This window comes from Antedon mediterranea, chromosome 2, assembly GCF_964355755.1.
Source record: "Antedon mediterranea chromosome 2, ecAntMedi1.1, whole genome shotgun sequence".
Lineage (NCBI taxonomy): Eukaryota > Metazoa > Echinodermata > Crinoidea > Comatulida > Antedonidae > Antedon > Antedon mediterranea.
Window position 1 is genome coordinate 32,895,444 of NC_092671.1, and position 15,822 is coordinate 32,911,265.

Sequence of the window (15,822 nt, forward strand, 5' to 3'; positions counted from 1 at the left end):
AAAATTGCCATGAATGCAACTGCACGTTAACATTAATACGCATTCTTTTTGCCCGATTTCTGTTTTACAATTATTTTTTTTAATTACTAGAAAAAGCTGGAAAAAGTAAATAAAAAAAGAAATAAACATGTTTTTATACTCCTAGTTCACTGTACTGTACACAGACATGCGAAAACTGCTTAGAAATTCGCGTAGAAAGTTGATTAGAAATTCATTTTGCGCATTCTTAAATGTGCGTGCACACGTAACTTTGTGTGAAACATGCGATTTTTAATCCACTGAAAGTTGACTCTTGATATGAATTAAAGTGTCAATACAAAATGAATTTTGGTTTTTAATCTATGATCAATCATTAAAATTCATGTCACTTTGCGCAACTGTGACGTTTAAAAAAATACAATCACAAGGAGTTATCCGCCAAGGTGCGGATAACTAATAATAAATGTTTATATTCGTGCAATGGGGAAAATTGGGTGAAAGCTGGGTGAAAGCTAAAATGCCCCATTGCACTCATAAACATTCATTATTTGTACAATAGTGCCTCCTACACTACAGCCAAAAATACAATGCAGTACATGTTTCTAGGAGGAAATAAAGTATGGTTGAGAATGTCCTGACATTTTGGTTGGTATGCTACGACCGTCTAATGCAGAATAACTGCAAACCTATTACAACTGTACTATGTCATTTGTGGGAGGAGTAGTCTTTTATTCATTTTTAAGCCTTTTTTAAGGATGTTACAATGGGGTAACTTGTGAATGATTTTAGGAAATACTAAGATTCATCATAAATTCAAAACCAATAATCTATATATAAATTTACGTAAGGGCAAAATTCGGTAAATCTCGGTTTATTTCTAGAATTTTTACACGATGGTATATAAAGTTGGTTCGTACTTTCGGTACTGATTTTAACCATCTGATGTAACCCTGTTTACTCATTAAATTGAGTTAGGTAATTAGTTATTGACGATTAAAACGAATTTAGGTTCAACGATTTGCCCCAAATAGGGGTGTTTTCCGATCGTGGTATACACTGTCTAATGGAGGTCTATCTTGAAAAATACCCGCCACAAAAATACGAGGAGGCTTCGCATTTTCCTATCTCCTCCTCCGATAATTGTTTTTAATAGCTGAAAACTGGTTGAACAGCTAGAGTACAGCATCATAATGTTGAAGACAGGCCGATTTTCTTAAAAAAATACTATTTTGATAGATTTAATATACGATTATACAAATGTATTGATTTGCGATGAATGGAACATTCCAATCTCTGTTTCACAAGTGTCTATTCCCTCAGGCGTCGTAAAGGCAAGTACAGTACTGTATACTCGAAATTCGATCCATTTTTGTTTTCAATCTATGCTGCAGAGGTTGGATATAATTTTTTTTTAAACGGATAATGAGCTAGCGGTTTCACTCGCCGTATATTATGTACAAATCTTTATTATTGCAGTTAAACCACCCACATCATCACCTTTCCCTCACTGGCATGAGTAGCGTTGTAAAACCAGTAGAGAAGGCCTACGGTACATCACATGCCCTAAACGCAGAACAACTTTGGTGGGTAGGGTAGGAACCAACTTAAGTATGAATTGGCTCTAAGAAACAATTGAAAACCATTAGGCCTACTAATTAAGTTGAGTTAGATAATTTAATATTTATTGACGATTAAATCAAATTTATGATTTTCCCCGAATAAAGGTGGTTTTCACAAATTGTTTTACATTATATTATAAACATATACACGTCGTAGTGATGTATCGTTACATGTGCTGTACTATTTCAATCGACTATGACGGTGATAGTTTCAACAAAGTATTACATCACAATGTTTTACTGTGTTTAGTGGTATATTATTTGTAAAACATGAAAGCAATTAATATTTCGTTACTAAATGGATAAAGAATATATTTTAACATTGTTCCTCTTTGCACCCATCCTCTTCCCCATCCCTCAACCCTAATGTTACATACAAAACACAAATTAAGTTTGTTTAAATTTGACTTAAACAATTGGTCTTATTTTGTGACAAGTTTCTCTTTCGGAAGTAATAGGGTGCTAATTTTAGTTGAGTACATAAATCACAGTGTCTATTTAATCGTTCCTGTAAACTACATGTATTATTGTCCTGCGGTACTACGTACATTTGAAATCGCCAGTTTTTTAACGCTGAAATTATTATGTATTCGAGAACCATCTGTGGGCACGACCTAGATGGTACGCGAAAGGCAAGTACAGTACTGTATACTCGAAATTCGATCCATTTTTGTTTTCAATCTATGCTGCAGAGGTTCGATATAATTTTTTTTTAAACGGATAATGAGCTAGCGGTTTCACTCGCCGTATATTATGTACAAATCTTTATTATTGCAGTTAAACCACCCACATCATCACCTTTCCCTCACTGGCATGAGTAGCGTTGTAAAACCAGTAGAGAATAGGCCTACGGTACATCACATGCCCTAAACGCAGAACAACTTTGGTGGGTAGGGTAGGAACCAACTTAAGTATGAATGGGCTCTAAGAAACAATTGAAAACCATTAGGCCTACTAATTAAGTTGAGTTAGATAATTTAATATTTATTGACGATTAAATCAAATTTATGATTTTCCCCGAATAGAGGTGGTTTTCACAAATTGTTTTACATTATATTATAAACATATACACGTCGTAGTGATGTATCGTTACATGTGCTGTACTATTTCAATCGACTAGGACGGTGATAGTTTCAACAAAGTATTACATCACAATGTTTTACTGTGTTTAGTGGTATATTATTTGTAAAACATGAAAGCAATTAATATTTCGTTACTAAATGGATAAAGAATATATTTTAACATTGTTCCTCTTTGCACCCATCCTCTTCCCCATCATCCCTCAACCCTAATGTTACATACAAAACACAAATTAAGTTTGTTTAAATTTGACTTAAACAATTGGTCTTATTTTGTGACAAGTTTCTCTTTCGGAAGTAATAGGGTGCTAATTTTAGTTGAGTACATAAATCACAGTGTCTATTTAATCGTTCCTGTAAGCGACATGTATTATTGTCCTGCGGTACGTACATTTGAAATCGCCAGTTTTTTAACGCTGAAATTATTATGTATTCGAGAACCATCTGTGGGCACGACCTAGATGGTACGCGAGCGAAGCGAGCGTGCCATCTAGTAATAATAATTCAGTATCAAGAGTCAACTTCCTGTGCATTAAAAATGGTGCGTACAGTACTACAATAGTGTTATGTGCGTACACACATTCCAAATTCCCAAAATATATTAGAGCATGTTTCTCGGGCCATTTTTAGCATTCCAAAATGTTTCAATATTTCATTTCACGCAGAGAAAGACACTGTTTGCACTTGAATTTTGTTCTTCATACCTTTTACCTGCACATGATAAACTGTATTTGTTTTCAAGAACTCTAAATGTGCTGTAACAACACACAAGCAGACATCGTCAAATTGTGCTCTCGCCAATGGGCAATTTAATGTATGTCTATTGGTTACCAGGATAAAATTCTTCTGTGACAGCAACAATAAAAAAAATATAAAAATAGATATATTTAACATACAATCGAATTCACATTTTTAGAAAGAATTTTTTAATGGATAGCACTGATAACAACAATTACAAAAATATATCATTTTTGGAAAGACATATTTTTAATAGCACCATTGTTTAAAGTTTAAACTAATTTAATATAAATCAGCGGAAATATGAAATGGAATTACAAACCAGGATTGAACTCTGTCAGCTGCAGTGCATACAATCCAGTATGCATCGTACAATGGCCATATTTACATTCACACTTGTTCCATTTCAGAAGATTCTGTTCAATTCTGTATACAGTTTCCGTTACATTTCAGTAAAATAGGACAAGTGTGAATGCAACTTTACTATAGGCTAAAATAGTACTAAAATTCAAATACATTTTCCCATGAAATAATTTTTGTTGAATATGCGATTTTTTTGTCCAAAAATTTGGATCGAAAATTACCTGCAAAAACTAATATCTTGATTAAAACTGAAAAATGGCCAATTCAAAGTCTGATTAAATGTGATTCTTCATTGTTCATATTTTTGTGGGAACAATACATTATTTTTTAAATATATATTACTTTAAGTGAAGTATTTAAAGGAAATAATTTAATGTGTGATTGATGAATACACTCACAGAAATATTACTACAGGTGCAACTTTTACATATATATTTTTTCTTCAAATGTGAATATCATTAATGCTATAAAAGATATCAATATCAACTTTCTTTTCTTGCTTTAAGCAAATTTTACACACTGACAAGATTTGGACCCACGAGATCGGTAACCATCCGAGCTTGGAAGAGGTTGGTTATTATAAGCTTGTGATGTAGAATTGAGAAATCATGAGATTTTTAATAGATTCATTACATATGTTAACATAATTTTGTGTAAAGAAGAAGATCATCAATTTAAGATGGTCAACCAATGGAGGAAGTGTAACCAATTCCTTCATTACCACCCTGGATATTGGTGTACTAGCAATAGTAATAATAATTCCAATATTTTAGGGTAAAGATAGAAAAAGTTGCTGTTTTTGTAAACTGAACTACCCATAAAAATACACTACATATAAAATATTACAAAACTATAATTTGTTTTCAGGTAAAAAAAGAACAAACTTTTCTATATCCAATCCCAATACCTTATGTACAAATAAAAAACATACAAAAAATTTAAACATAATTACAAAATTGGCTAGTTTTTGTTTTAAATTAGAGAATTTTTCTTTTCCCATCATCATCCACTATTCATTCTCTGCGGCTCTTCAACAATGGTAGCGTTTCCTCGGAATACTGGACACTTTTCTGGTTTGATACAGCTTCCATTGTTCAAGACTCGACCAGCTGGACAGTTACAGCCTGGAACACATGGTCGCAGACAACGGTCATTTATGGCGGACATTGGCAAGTCTTTGTTGCTGCAGGTTTTTGGACAAGCAGGACCACATTCATCAAAGACAAACCCACGTTCTTCTGGGCAGTTAATAGCTGTAGAAAATTGTTTAATATTAAAAAGTTTTACTATATACTTGTTACATTCTTGTATGTGCATCAATCTGTCAGATATTTGGCCTACTCCGTCCTAATTCTACTTTATGCTAACTACATTTAAAGATTTGTAGCAATCTCTTGTTTCAACTTACCACATAGCGATTCGGATCTCCAATTCAGATTGATGCCAATCTGCCTACATTCAGCTGCATAAGCAGACAATGCATCACATAAGCATGTGTCACTTGACCCACACGCACACAGGTCATACACACAAGATGCAAAATACTCCTCGGGTGGAATGGAAACGTGACATTTGGCAAAACGAGGCGACTTTAAGATGCTGCATTTAGCATTTGCCATTTTTCTCGCCATGTAGGAAGCTGAAGCACAGGGGTCAACGTCCTCAACTTCACAATTACCATTGTTGTAATCTTCAGTCTAAAAAAACAAATGAATCAATGTATTGCAACATCTAAGTGATGTACCAAACAGATGAATCAATGTATTGCAACATATAAGTGATGTACCAAACAGATGAATCAATGTATTGCAACATCTAAGTGATGTACCAAACAGATGAATCAATGTATTGCAACATCTAAGTGATTTACCAAACAGATGAATCAATGTATTGCAACATATAAGTGATGTACCAAACAGATGAATCAATGTATTGCAACATCTAAGTGATGTACCAAACAGATGAATCAATGTATTGCAACATATAAGTGATGTACCAAACAGATGAATCAATGTATTGCAACATATAAGTGATGTACCAAACAGATGAATCAATGTATTGCAACATCTAAGTGATGTACCAAACAGATGAATCAATGTATTGCAACATCTAAGTGATGTACCAAACAGATGAATCAATGTATTGCAACATATAAGTGATGTACCAAACAGATGAATCAATGTATTGCAACATATAAGTGATGTACCAAACAGATGAATCAATGTATTGCAACATATAAGTGATGTACCAAACAGATGAATCAATGTATTGCAACATCTAAGTGATGTACCAAACAGATGAATCAATGTATTGCAACATCTAAGTGATTTACCAAACAGATGAATCAATGTATTGCAACATCTAAGTGATTTACCAAACAGATGAATCAATGTATTGCAACATCTAAGTGATGTACCAAACAGATGAATCAATGTATTGCAACATCTAAGTGATGTACCAAACAGATGAATCAATGTATTTGCAACATCTAAGTGATGTACCAAACAGATGAATCAATGTATTGCAACATCTAAGTGATGTACCAAACAGATGAATCAATGTATTGCAACATCTAAGTGATGTACCAAACAGATGAATCAATGTATTGCAACATCTAAGTGATGTACCAAACAGATGAATCAATGTATTGCAACATCTAAGTGATGTACCAAACAGATGAATCAATGTATTGCAACATCTAAGTGATGTACCAAACAGATGAATCAATGTATTGCAACATCTAAGTGATGTACCAAACAGATGAATCAATGTATTGCAACATCTAAGTGATTTACCAAACAGATGAATCAATGTATTGCAACATCTAAGTGATGTACCAAACAGATGAATCAATGTATTGCAACATCTAAGTGATGTACCAAACAGATGAATCAATGTATTGCAACATATAAGTGATGTACCAAACAGATGAATCAATGTATTGCAACATCTAAGTGATGTACCAAACAGATGAATCAATGTATTGCAACATCTAAGTGATGTACCAAACAGATGAATCAATGTATTGCAACATCTAAGTGATGTACCAAACAGATGAATCAATGTATTGCAACATCTAAGTGATGTACCAAACAGATGAATCAATGTATTGCAACATCTAAGTGATTTACCAAACAGATGAATCAATGTATTGCAACATCTAAGTGATGTACCAAACAGATGAATCAATGTATTGCAACATATAAGTGATGTACCAAACAGATGAATCAATGTATTGCAACATCTAAGTGATGTACCAAACAGATGAATCAATGTATTGCAACATCTAAGTGATTTACCAAACAGATGAATCAATGTATTGCAACATATAAGTGATGTACCAAACAGATGAATCAATGTATTGCAACATCTAAGTGATGTACCAAACAGATGAATCAATTTACCAAACAGATGAATCAATGTATTGCAACATCTAAGTGATGTACCAAACAGATGAATCAATGTATTGCAACATATAAGTGATGTACCAAACAGATGAATCAATGTATTGCAACATATAAGTGATGTACCAAACAGATGAATCAATGTATTGCAACATCTAAGTGATTTACCAAACAGATGAATCAATGTATTGCAACATCTAAGTGATGTACCAAACAGATGAATCAATGTATTGCAACATATAAGTGATGTACCAAACAGATGAATCAATGTATTGCAACATATAAGTGATGTACCAAACAGATGAATCAATGTATTGCAACATATAAGTGATGTACCAAACAGATGAATCAATGTATTGCAACATCTAAGTGATGTACCAAACAGATGAATCAATGTATTGCAACATCTAAGTGATGTACCAAACAGATGAATCAATGTATTGCAACATATAAGTGATGTACCAAACAGATGAATCAATGTATTGCAACATCTAAGTGATGTACCAAACAGATGAATCAATGTATTGCAACATCTAAGTGATGTACCAAACAGATGAATCAATGTATTGCAACATCTAAGTGATGTACCAAACAGATGAATCAATGTATTGCAACATCTAAGTGATGTACCAAACAGATGAATCAATGTATTGCAACATCTAAGTGATTTACCAAACAGATGAATCAATGTATTGCAACATATAAGTGATGTACCAAACAGATGAATCAATGTATTGCAACATCTAAGTGATGTACCAAACAGATGAATCAATGTATTGCAACATCTAAGTGATGTACCAAACAGATGAATCAATGTATTGCAACATCTAAGTGATTTACCAAACAGATGAATCAATGTATTGCAACATATAAGTGATGTACCAAACAGATGAATCAATGTATTGCAACATCTAAGTGATGTACCAAACAGATGAATCAATGTATTGCAACATCTAAGTGATGTACCAAACAGATGAATCAATGTATTGCAACATCTAAGTGATTTACCAAACAGATGAATCAATGTATTGCAACATATAAGTGATGTACCAAACAGATGAATCAATGTATTGCAACATCTAAGTGATGTACCAAACAGATGAATCAATGTATTGCAACATCTAAGTGATGTACCAAACAGATGAATCAATGTATTGCAACATCTAAGTGATTTACCAAACAGATGAATCAATGTATTGCAACATCTAAGTGATGTACCAAACAGATGAATCAATGTATTGCAACATATAAGTGATGTACCAAACAGATGAATCAATGTATTGCAACATCTAAGTGATGTACCAAACAGATGAATCAATGTATTGCAACATATATGTGATGTACCAAACAGATGAATCAATGTATTGCAACATCTAAGTGATTTACCAAACAGATGAATCAATGTATTGCAACATCTAATTGATTTACCAAACAGATGAATCAATGTATTGCAACATATAAGTGATGTACCAATAAGTTTCACATAACCGGTTGGTTTGGTATGGTTGGAGTTAAATTACATTTCTTACATGAATTTTTACCAAACAATACATATTTTAAAATTCCAAGTAATATACAACAACCAAAACTATCACCTTATCTTTTTATTGGGAGGTTCTTGGTACAGTCCATTAAGCATGTTTTCCACTAGGCGAATTTGTTTGAGGAATCAAAAGCATCAGCATATATACGCATGCATATGGCTAATGGCTTTTGTAGTGGAAAACGTAGCATGATAATTTTTTTTCTGTGATTTGTGCAAACATATCGCTTAGTGGAAAACACGCTTTAGTTGCAGCAAGCGAGTATTTTGAAGGGAATATGTGAAGGGAAAATATTTGTATTGTGTCCGTCTATCTCCAGAAAAAGGATATTTATAATTATATAACACCTTAATAAATTCTTGTCATTTGTGAGTCAGATGGCATGCAATAGTAAATACTATTTCTGCATGAAATTCAATATCAGCACAATCTGTTTTGCGAATGGATGTAGCGACGCGAGCAACAGTGGCGATCTCCTGATACAATTTTTTACATTCAATCTCAATTAAATGACAAGAATCTACTTAGATGTTATATAAAACAAAATAATAAATGTTTTTATATTCGTGCTATGGTACAATGATTTCATTCATTGAAACACACGATTTTCACTAAAGCTTATTTGTATAATATTACCTTCCAACTGTTGCCAAATTCCGCCACAGAGCTGGATATTCTTCCTGATCGCAACTTGAGGTCATCTTGATGATAGCCGTTAAAGTTGCCACAAAGTCCACACATCTTCTTAGCATATGATCCCGGAACGCTAACCTCTAGGTAACTACGACCATCCCATAATATCTACAATATGTGGTAAAAGATACTTGTGTGCTGAACTGTGTCAAAGCATGATGTAGTTTAGACTAAAGCTTTGTCTACAATATCAAACTAGTTTGACAAAAAGGGTGCCCAAATATGGTAGGTAATATGCTCAAATATGGTAGTGATATGACATCATCATGTCCATATATATGGGCACATCACATTTTTTTTTGTCACATAAATTTGATAGTGTAGACAGAGCTTAACGCATAAATTTAACACTGCCTAAAGCATGTCTGGTCCTCGTGCAGTAGCCTATGTTGGTAGTCCATAAAAAAATCAATAGAATACAGGTCTCACAACAATTAAAGACCACACTGTACCATGGTCTTGGATGATTGCATATCAAATATACACACACATGGACACAAAGACAGAAAAACCTGATTGCATTTACCCTCACCCTTCAGGGAGCAAGATAACCATTTTGACATTTAATTGGAAATTGAAATCAATTGGATTATACATAGTCATTTCAGATAGCAAACATACTCCAGCATATTATAATAAAATTAATAATATATTACCTTTAATCCAATGTTTGTTGTCACAAAAAAATTGTTATTTTGAACTTCAACAGAAAAATGAGGAACAACAAGATGCGGCAACATCACATTGAACCCGTCCACCTAAAATGTAATGGAAAATAACAAAATATTATGTGTTTAGTTTCCATGGGTGAATCCAGGATTAACAAACTTTATGTGACAACAAATGTGCATGATGATGTCATATCACTACCATATTTTGACACATCACACTAGTTTTATAATGTAGACAGAGCTTTAAAGGTGAGTGCTAACACTATAGCATTCCTGTGGATCCACCCTTAGTTTCATATCCATAATTTACACTGACAACCGTCCATTTTCCATAGATTTTACACATAAAACAAATCTTATCTCTCCTAGGGTCCTTTATTTTTATTTTTTACAGTTCATTCATTTATCTTTCCATAACAAAGGCTGTGATAGACAAGTAAACCCCTACTCCTCTGAAAGATGCACTGGGTTCTTCAAAGTGCACACTGGACCTCTAGTTTAAAGTCATTATCAGAAAAGACTTGTTCTACCACCAGAATTATGGTCGCGAGGAGAGCCGAGAGTCTGCCGATTTTATGGTTATATCTGTTCAGTGTCCCGAATCAACTAAACAAGTAGCCATCATCAAGTAATAAATATCTACCTTTACTACACCACCTTGACCTATTTCAACTTCATGACCTCCAATCATCACTGTGACCTCATCAGTCCATGATACCCCATTTTGACCTCTGTTGTCATTCTTCACTTCAACACTACAAAAATAAGTTTTTAAACGAAGGAATGATTTTCTATCTATTTTCTACAAAAATATAAAACTGAACCAACATTAATATGCAAGAGAAACGATTGTAAAAAATATAATACTCTAGATAAAATCTTAGAAACTAATATAAACAATTATAATAAACTAAGGTCCCATTTACAATGGCAACATTTTATATCTTTGGCATTTATGTACACTACGAGGTCCACAATCTTGTAAGATGCAGAAATTTGTAAGATGGCAAAAAAACCATGGTTTGTCTAGCCAAAATCATTTGTGGGTACTGTCTCAATTTTAAACTGCTTAGAATATAGGATATTGGAGTGCATCTTAAGCCAGCCCTTGAATGGCTTACATAATAAATGTTCATGGTGGGGACTTACACAAAGTCTTCGTTCTCACAGTCCATTGCCATGATATAGCGACAATCCCCTTGGAAGTGAATAATTTTATTGTCAAAGGTCCTGTAATGTGGGTCTCCAAATGCAATGCAAGTTCCAGGCCCTGTACACAAACAAATATATTTTATTATTATTATTTAACTTTATTTCAGATTTCTCCATATACAGTACATATAAAAATATAAAAAAGTTAACAAAACATTCAAACTATATATATAAAAATATCATAACAAATCTAATCATACTAGATTGTACAAAAACCTTTACGAGAGAATTGTTACTAGTTGTAACTCTATTCATAAATCCATATCCAGGTTTTTCTATATTATTCACAGAAAGATGGAACATAACTAATTTTCTGAAGTCATTATAATATCAAACCTACCTAAAGCTCTGTCTACACTATCAAATTAGTTTGATAAAAAAAGTGTGATGTGCCCAAATATGGTAGTATTATGCTTAAATATGGTAGTGATATGACATCATCATGTCTATATATGGGCACATCACATTTGTGTTTGTCACATAAAGTGTAGATAGAGCTTAAGAAAATGTTTTTAAAACATGGATACCTACTTGTCATACACATAGGGCAACATTCTCCAGGCGCTAGGAACAAAATTTCATCCTGAAAAAGTTTAAAACATATTGAAGGCATGGAGTAGAGTAACATAAACATAAGATTAGATAGCACTGTTGTAAACTGTCCCTGCCTTGAGATAGGTCATGTGCACAAAAAGTAGGCATGCAATCATGCAAGGCACTGTACCAGGTGGGAGGAAAAGAGGAAGACTCAAGGAACACTGGAATTACAACATCAAAGAATGAGTCACTGAGGATGGCGGAGGACAGGGCTACATGGAGGAGAGTTGTTAAATCATCTACAGTGCCCTAACAGCCCCCAAACGGCTAAGGGCAAAGTAAGTAAGATTCATTGTGGTTTGCTTAGGCATGCCTATAATACACATTTTTCATTTAATGTCACACACATAAATGCTCCTTTTAGGTCTTAGTGGTAGTTCTTTCAAGTTTCTTACCGCTTCACATCTGAGTTGACGGCATTTAGTACGAACACAACGAGTCTGTCCTTCATTACACAAACATGAAGTACACTCATCTCGCTTCCATTGTTCACCAGGCTAAAAAGATACAAGAGTAAATAATACAATGTAAAATTGGTAACAATTAGAATCACTATTTACACAATAAAGTAGGTAAAGTTGAAACCAAAGCTTATTTGCTAACGGATGTGGTGCTCTGTATTGTACATGTTTGTGGGTGGTATGTGGTATATTTATAATGGATATCTATCATCGTTTTAAGCTTCACAATCAACATATTGATTGTTACGGAAATAGGAAGCCTACCATAAGGCCTACTTTTAAGTAGTGGTGTGTGGGACAGTGGCTGTGTTGAACTAGTACACCAGAGTAACCCACTACTCATCTCGAAAGATGTGCTAGGTTCTTTAAAGTTCACACAAGCATTATGTGTTCACCAGACCTACGGTTTATAGTCTTTATCCGAGAACTCGTTCCACTTCTAGAACCAAGGAGCAAGTGAGCCTCGTATTACGGTTCTACTGTCTTAACTGCTTAGCCACTTGCTAGATGAAACCTCTAGAGGTGCTGATTCTCTTTTTGCAAGCTTTTTTTACTTATAAAACATTTAATATTAGTGTAATTGTTTAATTTCACAAAAAAAAAACCTAAAAACGAACCTGATACAGCATACCATCAAAATTGCATGGAACTTCACTTGCTGAAAAAACAAAATAAAATTGTGGATTTCATCTTTATAATCTATACAATATTTAATATATATAAGTTATCAAACTGAATGAATGAAAAATCAAACAGAATGGTGTTTCTATTCCCAAAAGTCATCAATTTGTAGATGAAATCGATGAATCTTCTTAAATTGTGCTGAGCTAACTTTGAAGGTGGGAGTTTATACCATTGTTTGTTTGTTTGATTTATTTATTTTCCACACATTTCCAAACAAAAAAGAACAGATTGTTATACTTGAGAAAAAAAAAAGACAATGTGTGAAAGGAGATCAAAATAAGTAAAAATTACTCTAAGCATTGACCACTTAAGCAGTTGACGACATGACAAGGAAACTAATAACTCTAAAATATTGACAAAAACATAAACTGTAATGTAATGTGAAGGCCTAACATCCACATGCATCATAATATTTTGGGTGTTAGTATTGCCCATTATTCAACTTTTATAGTTAAAATAACTACAACATAACGTTTTTTCCTGAATTTACCTCTGCACATCGAGCAACAAGCACCTTCTGGACGGAATTCAACAAAGCCTTCACCACATTTGATTGGTCTGCACTGATCCATCTCACAGGTGATTGAACCAGCCTAGAAATGTACAAGTATAATTAGTCTGAACTAACAAGAAGCAGAAATGGATTAAAATGGATGAATTTGCAACTGTTCTTGCAAACATATGTCAAGTCCCACGCATCTAGTGTGAGGCTTGTGCTTTTTTACCCAACCTCAGGCTCTCACGCCACGCACCCAAAATCTCACACCTTTTCACCAATCTCAATATTTTTTTTTTAATGGAAACCACAAAATTCTAGTAATAATCTGCGATCCTAGGCAACAACAACGTAAACAATTAATCTTTTTGGGGAGTAGGTTAATGAATTAGGAACGTTTTGAGGTCATAAGTGGACAATCTCAAGCCAGCAGCTACCTCAAACATGACATGGTATGATCAAAGTTAAAACATGTCTGCATGTATGACATGCATATCATATATGCACATGCATGTCATACAGACATTTAAACAAATTCCAACCTCAGTTTTGGCATGTCATTCACTATTGGTGTTACAATAAATTAATCCCCAGACACACACATTTAATATTCAATTAAAATAGTTTATTAGATAATTTAAAAGGGTGCTGGGTGGCCAATAGTACCTATAGTCAATGTAGTTGAGACTTTAAATGCATATATATATTGCTCTTGTTGGCACCGATGACCCTCTTTTCAAGATTTCTGTCAAGCAATTTTAATTCTAACATGGTCAGTATTTTATTGCAGATTAACATTTTTATCTCTTGGGCTTTTATCTCTGATTGCTATTTTTCCTTGAGTGGAAAATTTGCAAACAGAAACAATGAATATAAACAAACTTACATTACATGTGCAAGTGGCACAGATATTCCGTGGATCCTTCCATGTTTCACCGTTCATATAAACTAGCGGGTTGTCATGGTCACCAACATAACAAACTGTAAGACAAAACAGTCACACTATGTAATAGATATACTCTGGTAACAATTGCGCATCATATCAATTTTAACTGCTGTAAAAATCTGAGGTTGCAACCTCAAGACTATTTACCTATATTTTATGGTAATATTGATTTTTTTAACCCCTACCTTCACACCGAGGACAGCAGTCACCAGGATCTTGTATCTGTTCTCTGAGTGGACAATCAAGTGCTGGGCACATTTGCATTCTGCAGTCCCAACGACCAATTTCCTGGTAAATAAAAAGAATAAATAATTATCTTAAACCCATCCATTATATTTTCTAAAATGTCATCATATTATGGTTTGTTTGGTAGTCATAAAATTTGATTTTATTCATACAGTGTATTCTTGCAATTTGATTGGTTAATTATGCCTCACATGCTGTTCGATATTAGTTCTACCTAATGGATATGAGTGATATTAGTGATATCTAATGGTGATAATGGTTCTAATGCATGTTCATCTTTTTGTACGAAAAATTGTTCTTCACATACAGAAAAAAAAATCTTAGACCGAAGAGTCGTAAATCTCTTACCTCAAGAAATATTCTCACCATCAAATTCATAAACATTCATTACTATTTGTAGTAATAATAGATGTTTAAAAACAATGTTATTCAAACTTACAAAACTAAATACAGTAGTTATACTGCTTGAAATAATATATTATTGTTATAGTATGAAACCATACTTACTGCACATGTGCAAGTGTAGCATTTATTACCAAATGGTTTTATCTCAATTCCAATATTATGTATAGAACAGTTGAAACTCAGAGAAGCAGCTGAAAGATAAAAACACTCTTGTTTAATAATTTTGTTGGAAATGTTCATTAAATATAAGGTAGGGATGCCGCAAACCGTAGCCATGAAATCGGCACAGGTTCTCCCACTGGGAATCCCGACCATAAATCCCGGTGGGATTTTACGCAAATCCCAGCGGGATCCCGCCGGAAATCCCGATCGTTTTCTTTTTAAATTCAAGCGGGATCCCAGTGGGATTTGCGTAAAATCCCACCGGGAACCCCGACCATAATTCCCGGTGGGATTTTACGCAAATCCCAGTGGGATCCCAGTGGGATCCCGCCGGGAATCCCGATCGTTTTTTTACCCGGGCAAGGCTTTCCTCGACTCTAGTTCTTGTGGTAGAACAAGTTTTCTCGGATAAGGACTTAAAACTGGAGGTCCAGTGTATACTCTTGGCTCTTGTGCACTTTGAAGAGCCTAGTTCATTATTCGAAAGGGTAGGAATTACACTGGAGTACTGATCCATCAAATA

At 33.9% G+C, this 15,822-nt stretch overlaps 1 protein-coding gene across 4 annotated transcripts in view; it reads right to left on the reverse strand.

Moving 5' to 3' along the window:
• Nucleotides 1-3,260: 3,260 nt before the first annotated feature.
• LOC140040836 (kielin/chordin-like protein) overlaps nt 3,261-15,822 on the reverse strand; it is a 63,634-nt gene continuing 51,072 nt past the window's right edge. For all 4 annotated transcript variants that reach the window (XM_072087071.1, XM_072087070.1, XM_072087073.1 and 1 more), the window contains 13 exons: nt 15,240-15,328; nt 14,672-14,774; nt 14,427-14,521; nt 13,535-13,637; nt 12,978-13,018; nt 12,295-12,396; nt 11,834-11,885; nt 11,240-11,360; nt 10,734-10,845; nt 10,076-10,177; nt 9,363-9,527; nt 5,187-5,475; nt 3,261-5,031 (listed from right to left, as the gene is read on the reverse strand). In XM_072087071.1, the coding sequence (XP_071943172.1) occupies nt 4,781-5,031; nt 5,187-5,475; nt 9,363-9,527; nt 10,076-10,177; nt 10,734-10,845; nt 11,240-11,360; nt 11,834-11,885; nt 12,295-12,396; nt 12,978-13,018; nt 13,535-13,637; nt 14,427-14,521; nt 14,672-14,774; nt 15,240-15,328 (1,625 nt within the window). In that variant the 3' untranslated portion in view covers nt 3,261-4,780. The remainder of the gene's footprint in view (nt 5,032-5,186; nt 5,476-9,362; nt 9,528-10,075; nt 10,178-10,733; nt 10,846-11,239; nt 11,361-11,833; nt 11,886-12,294; nt 12,397-12,977; nt 13,019-13,534; nt 13,638-14,426; nt 14,522-14,671; nt 14,775-15,239; nt 15,329-15,822) is intronic.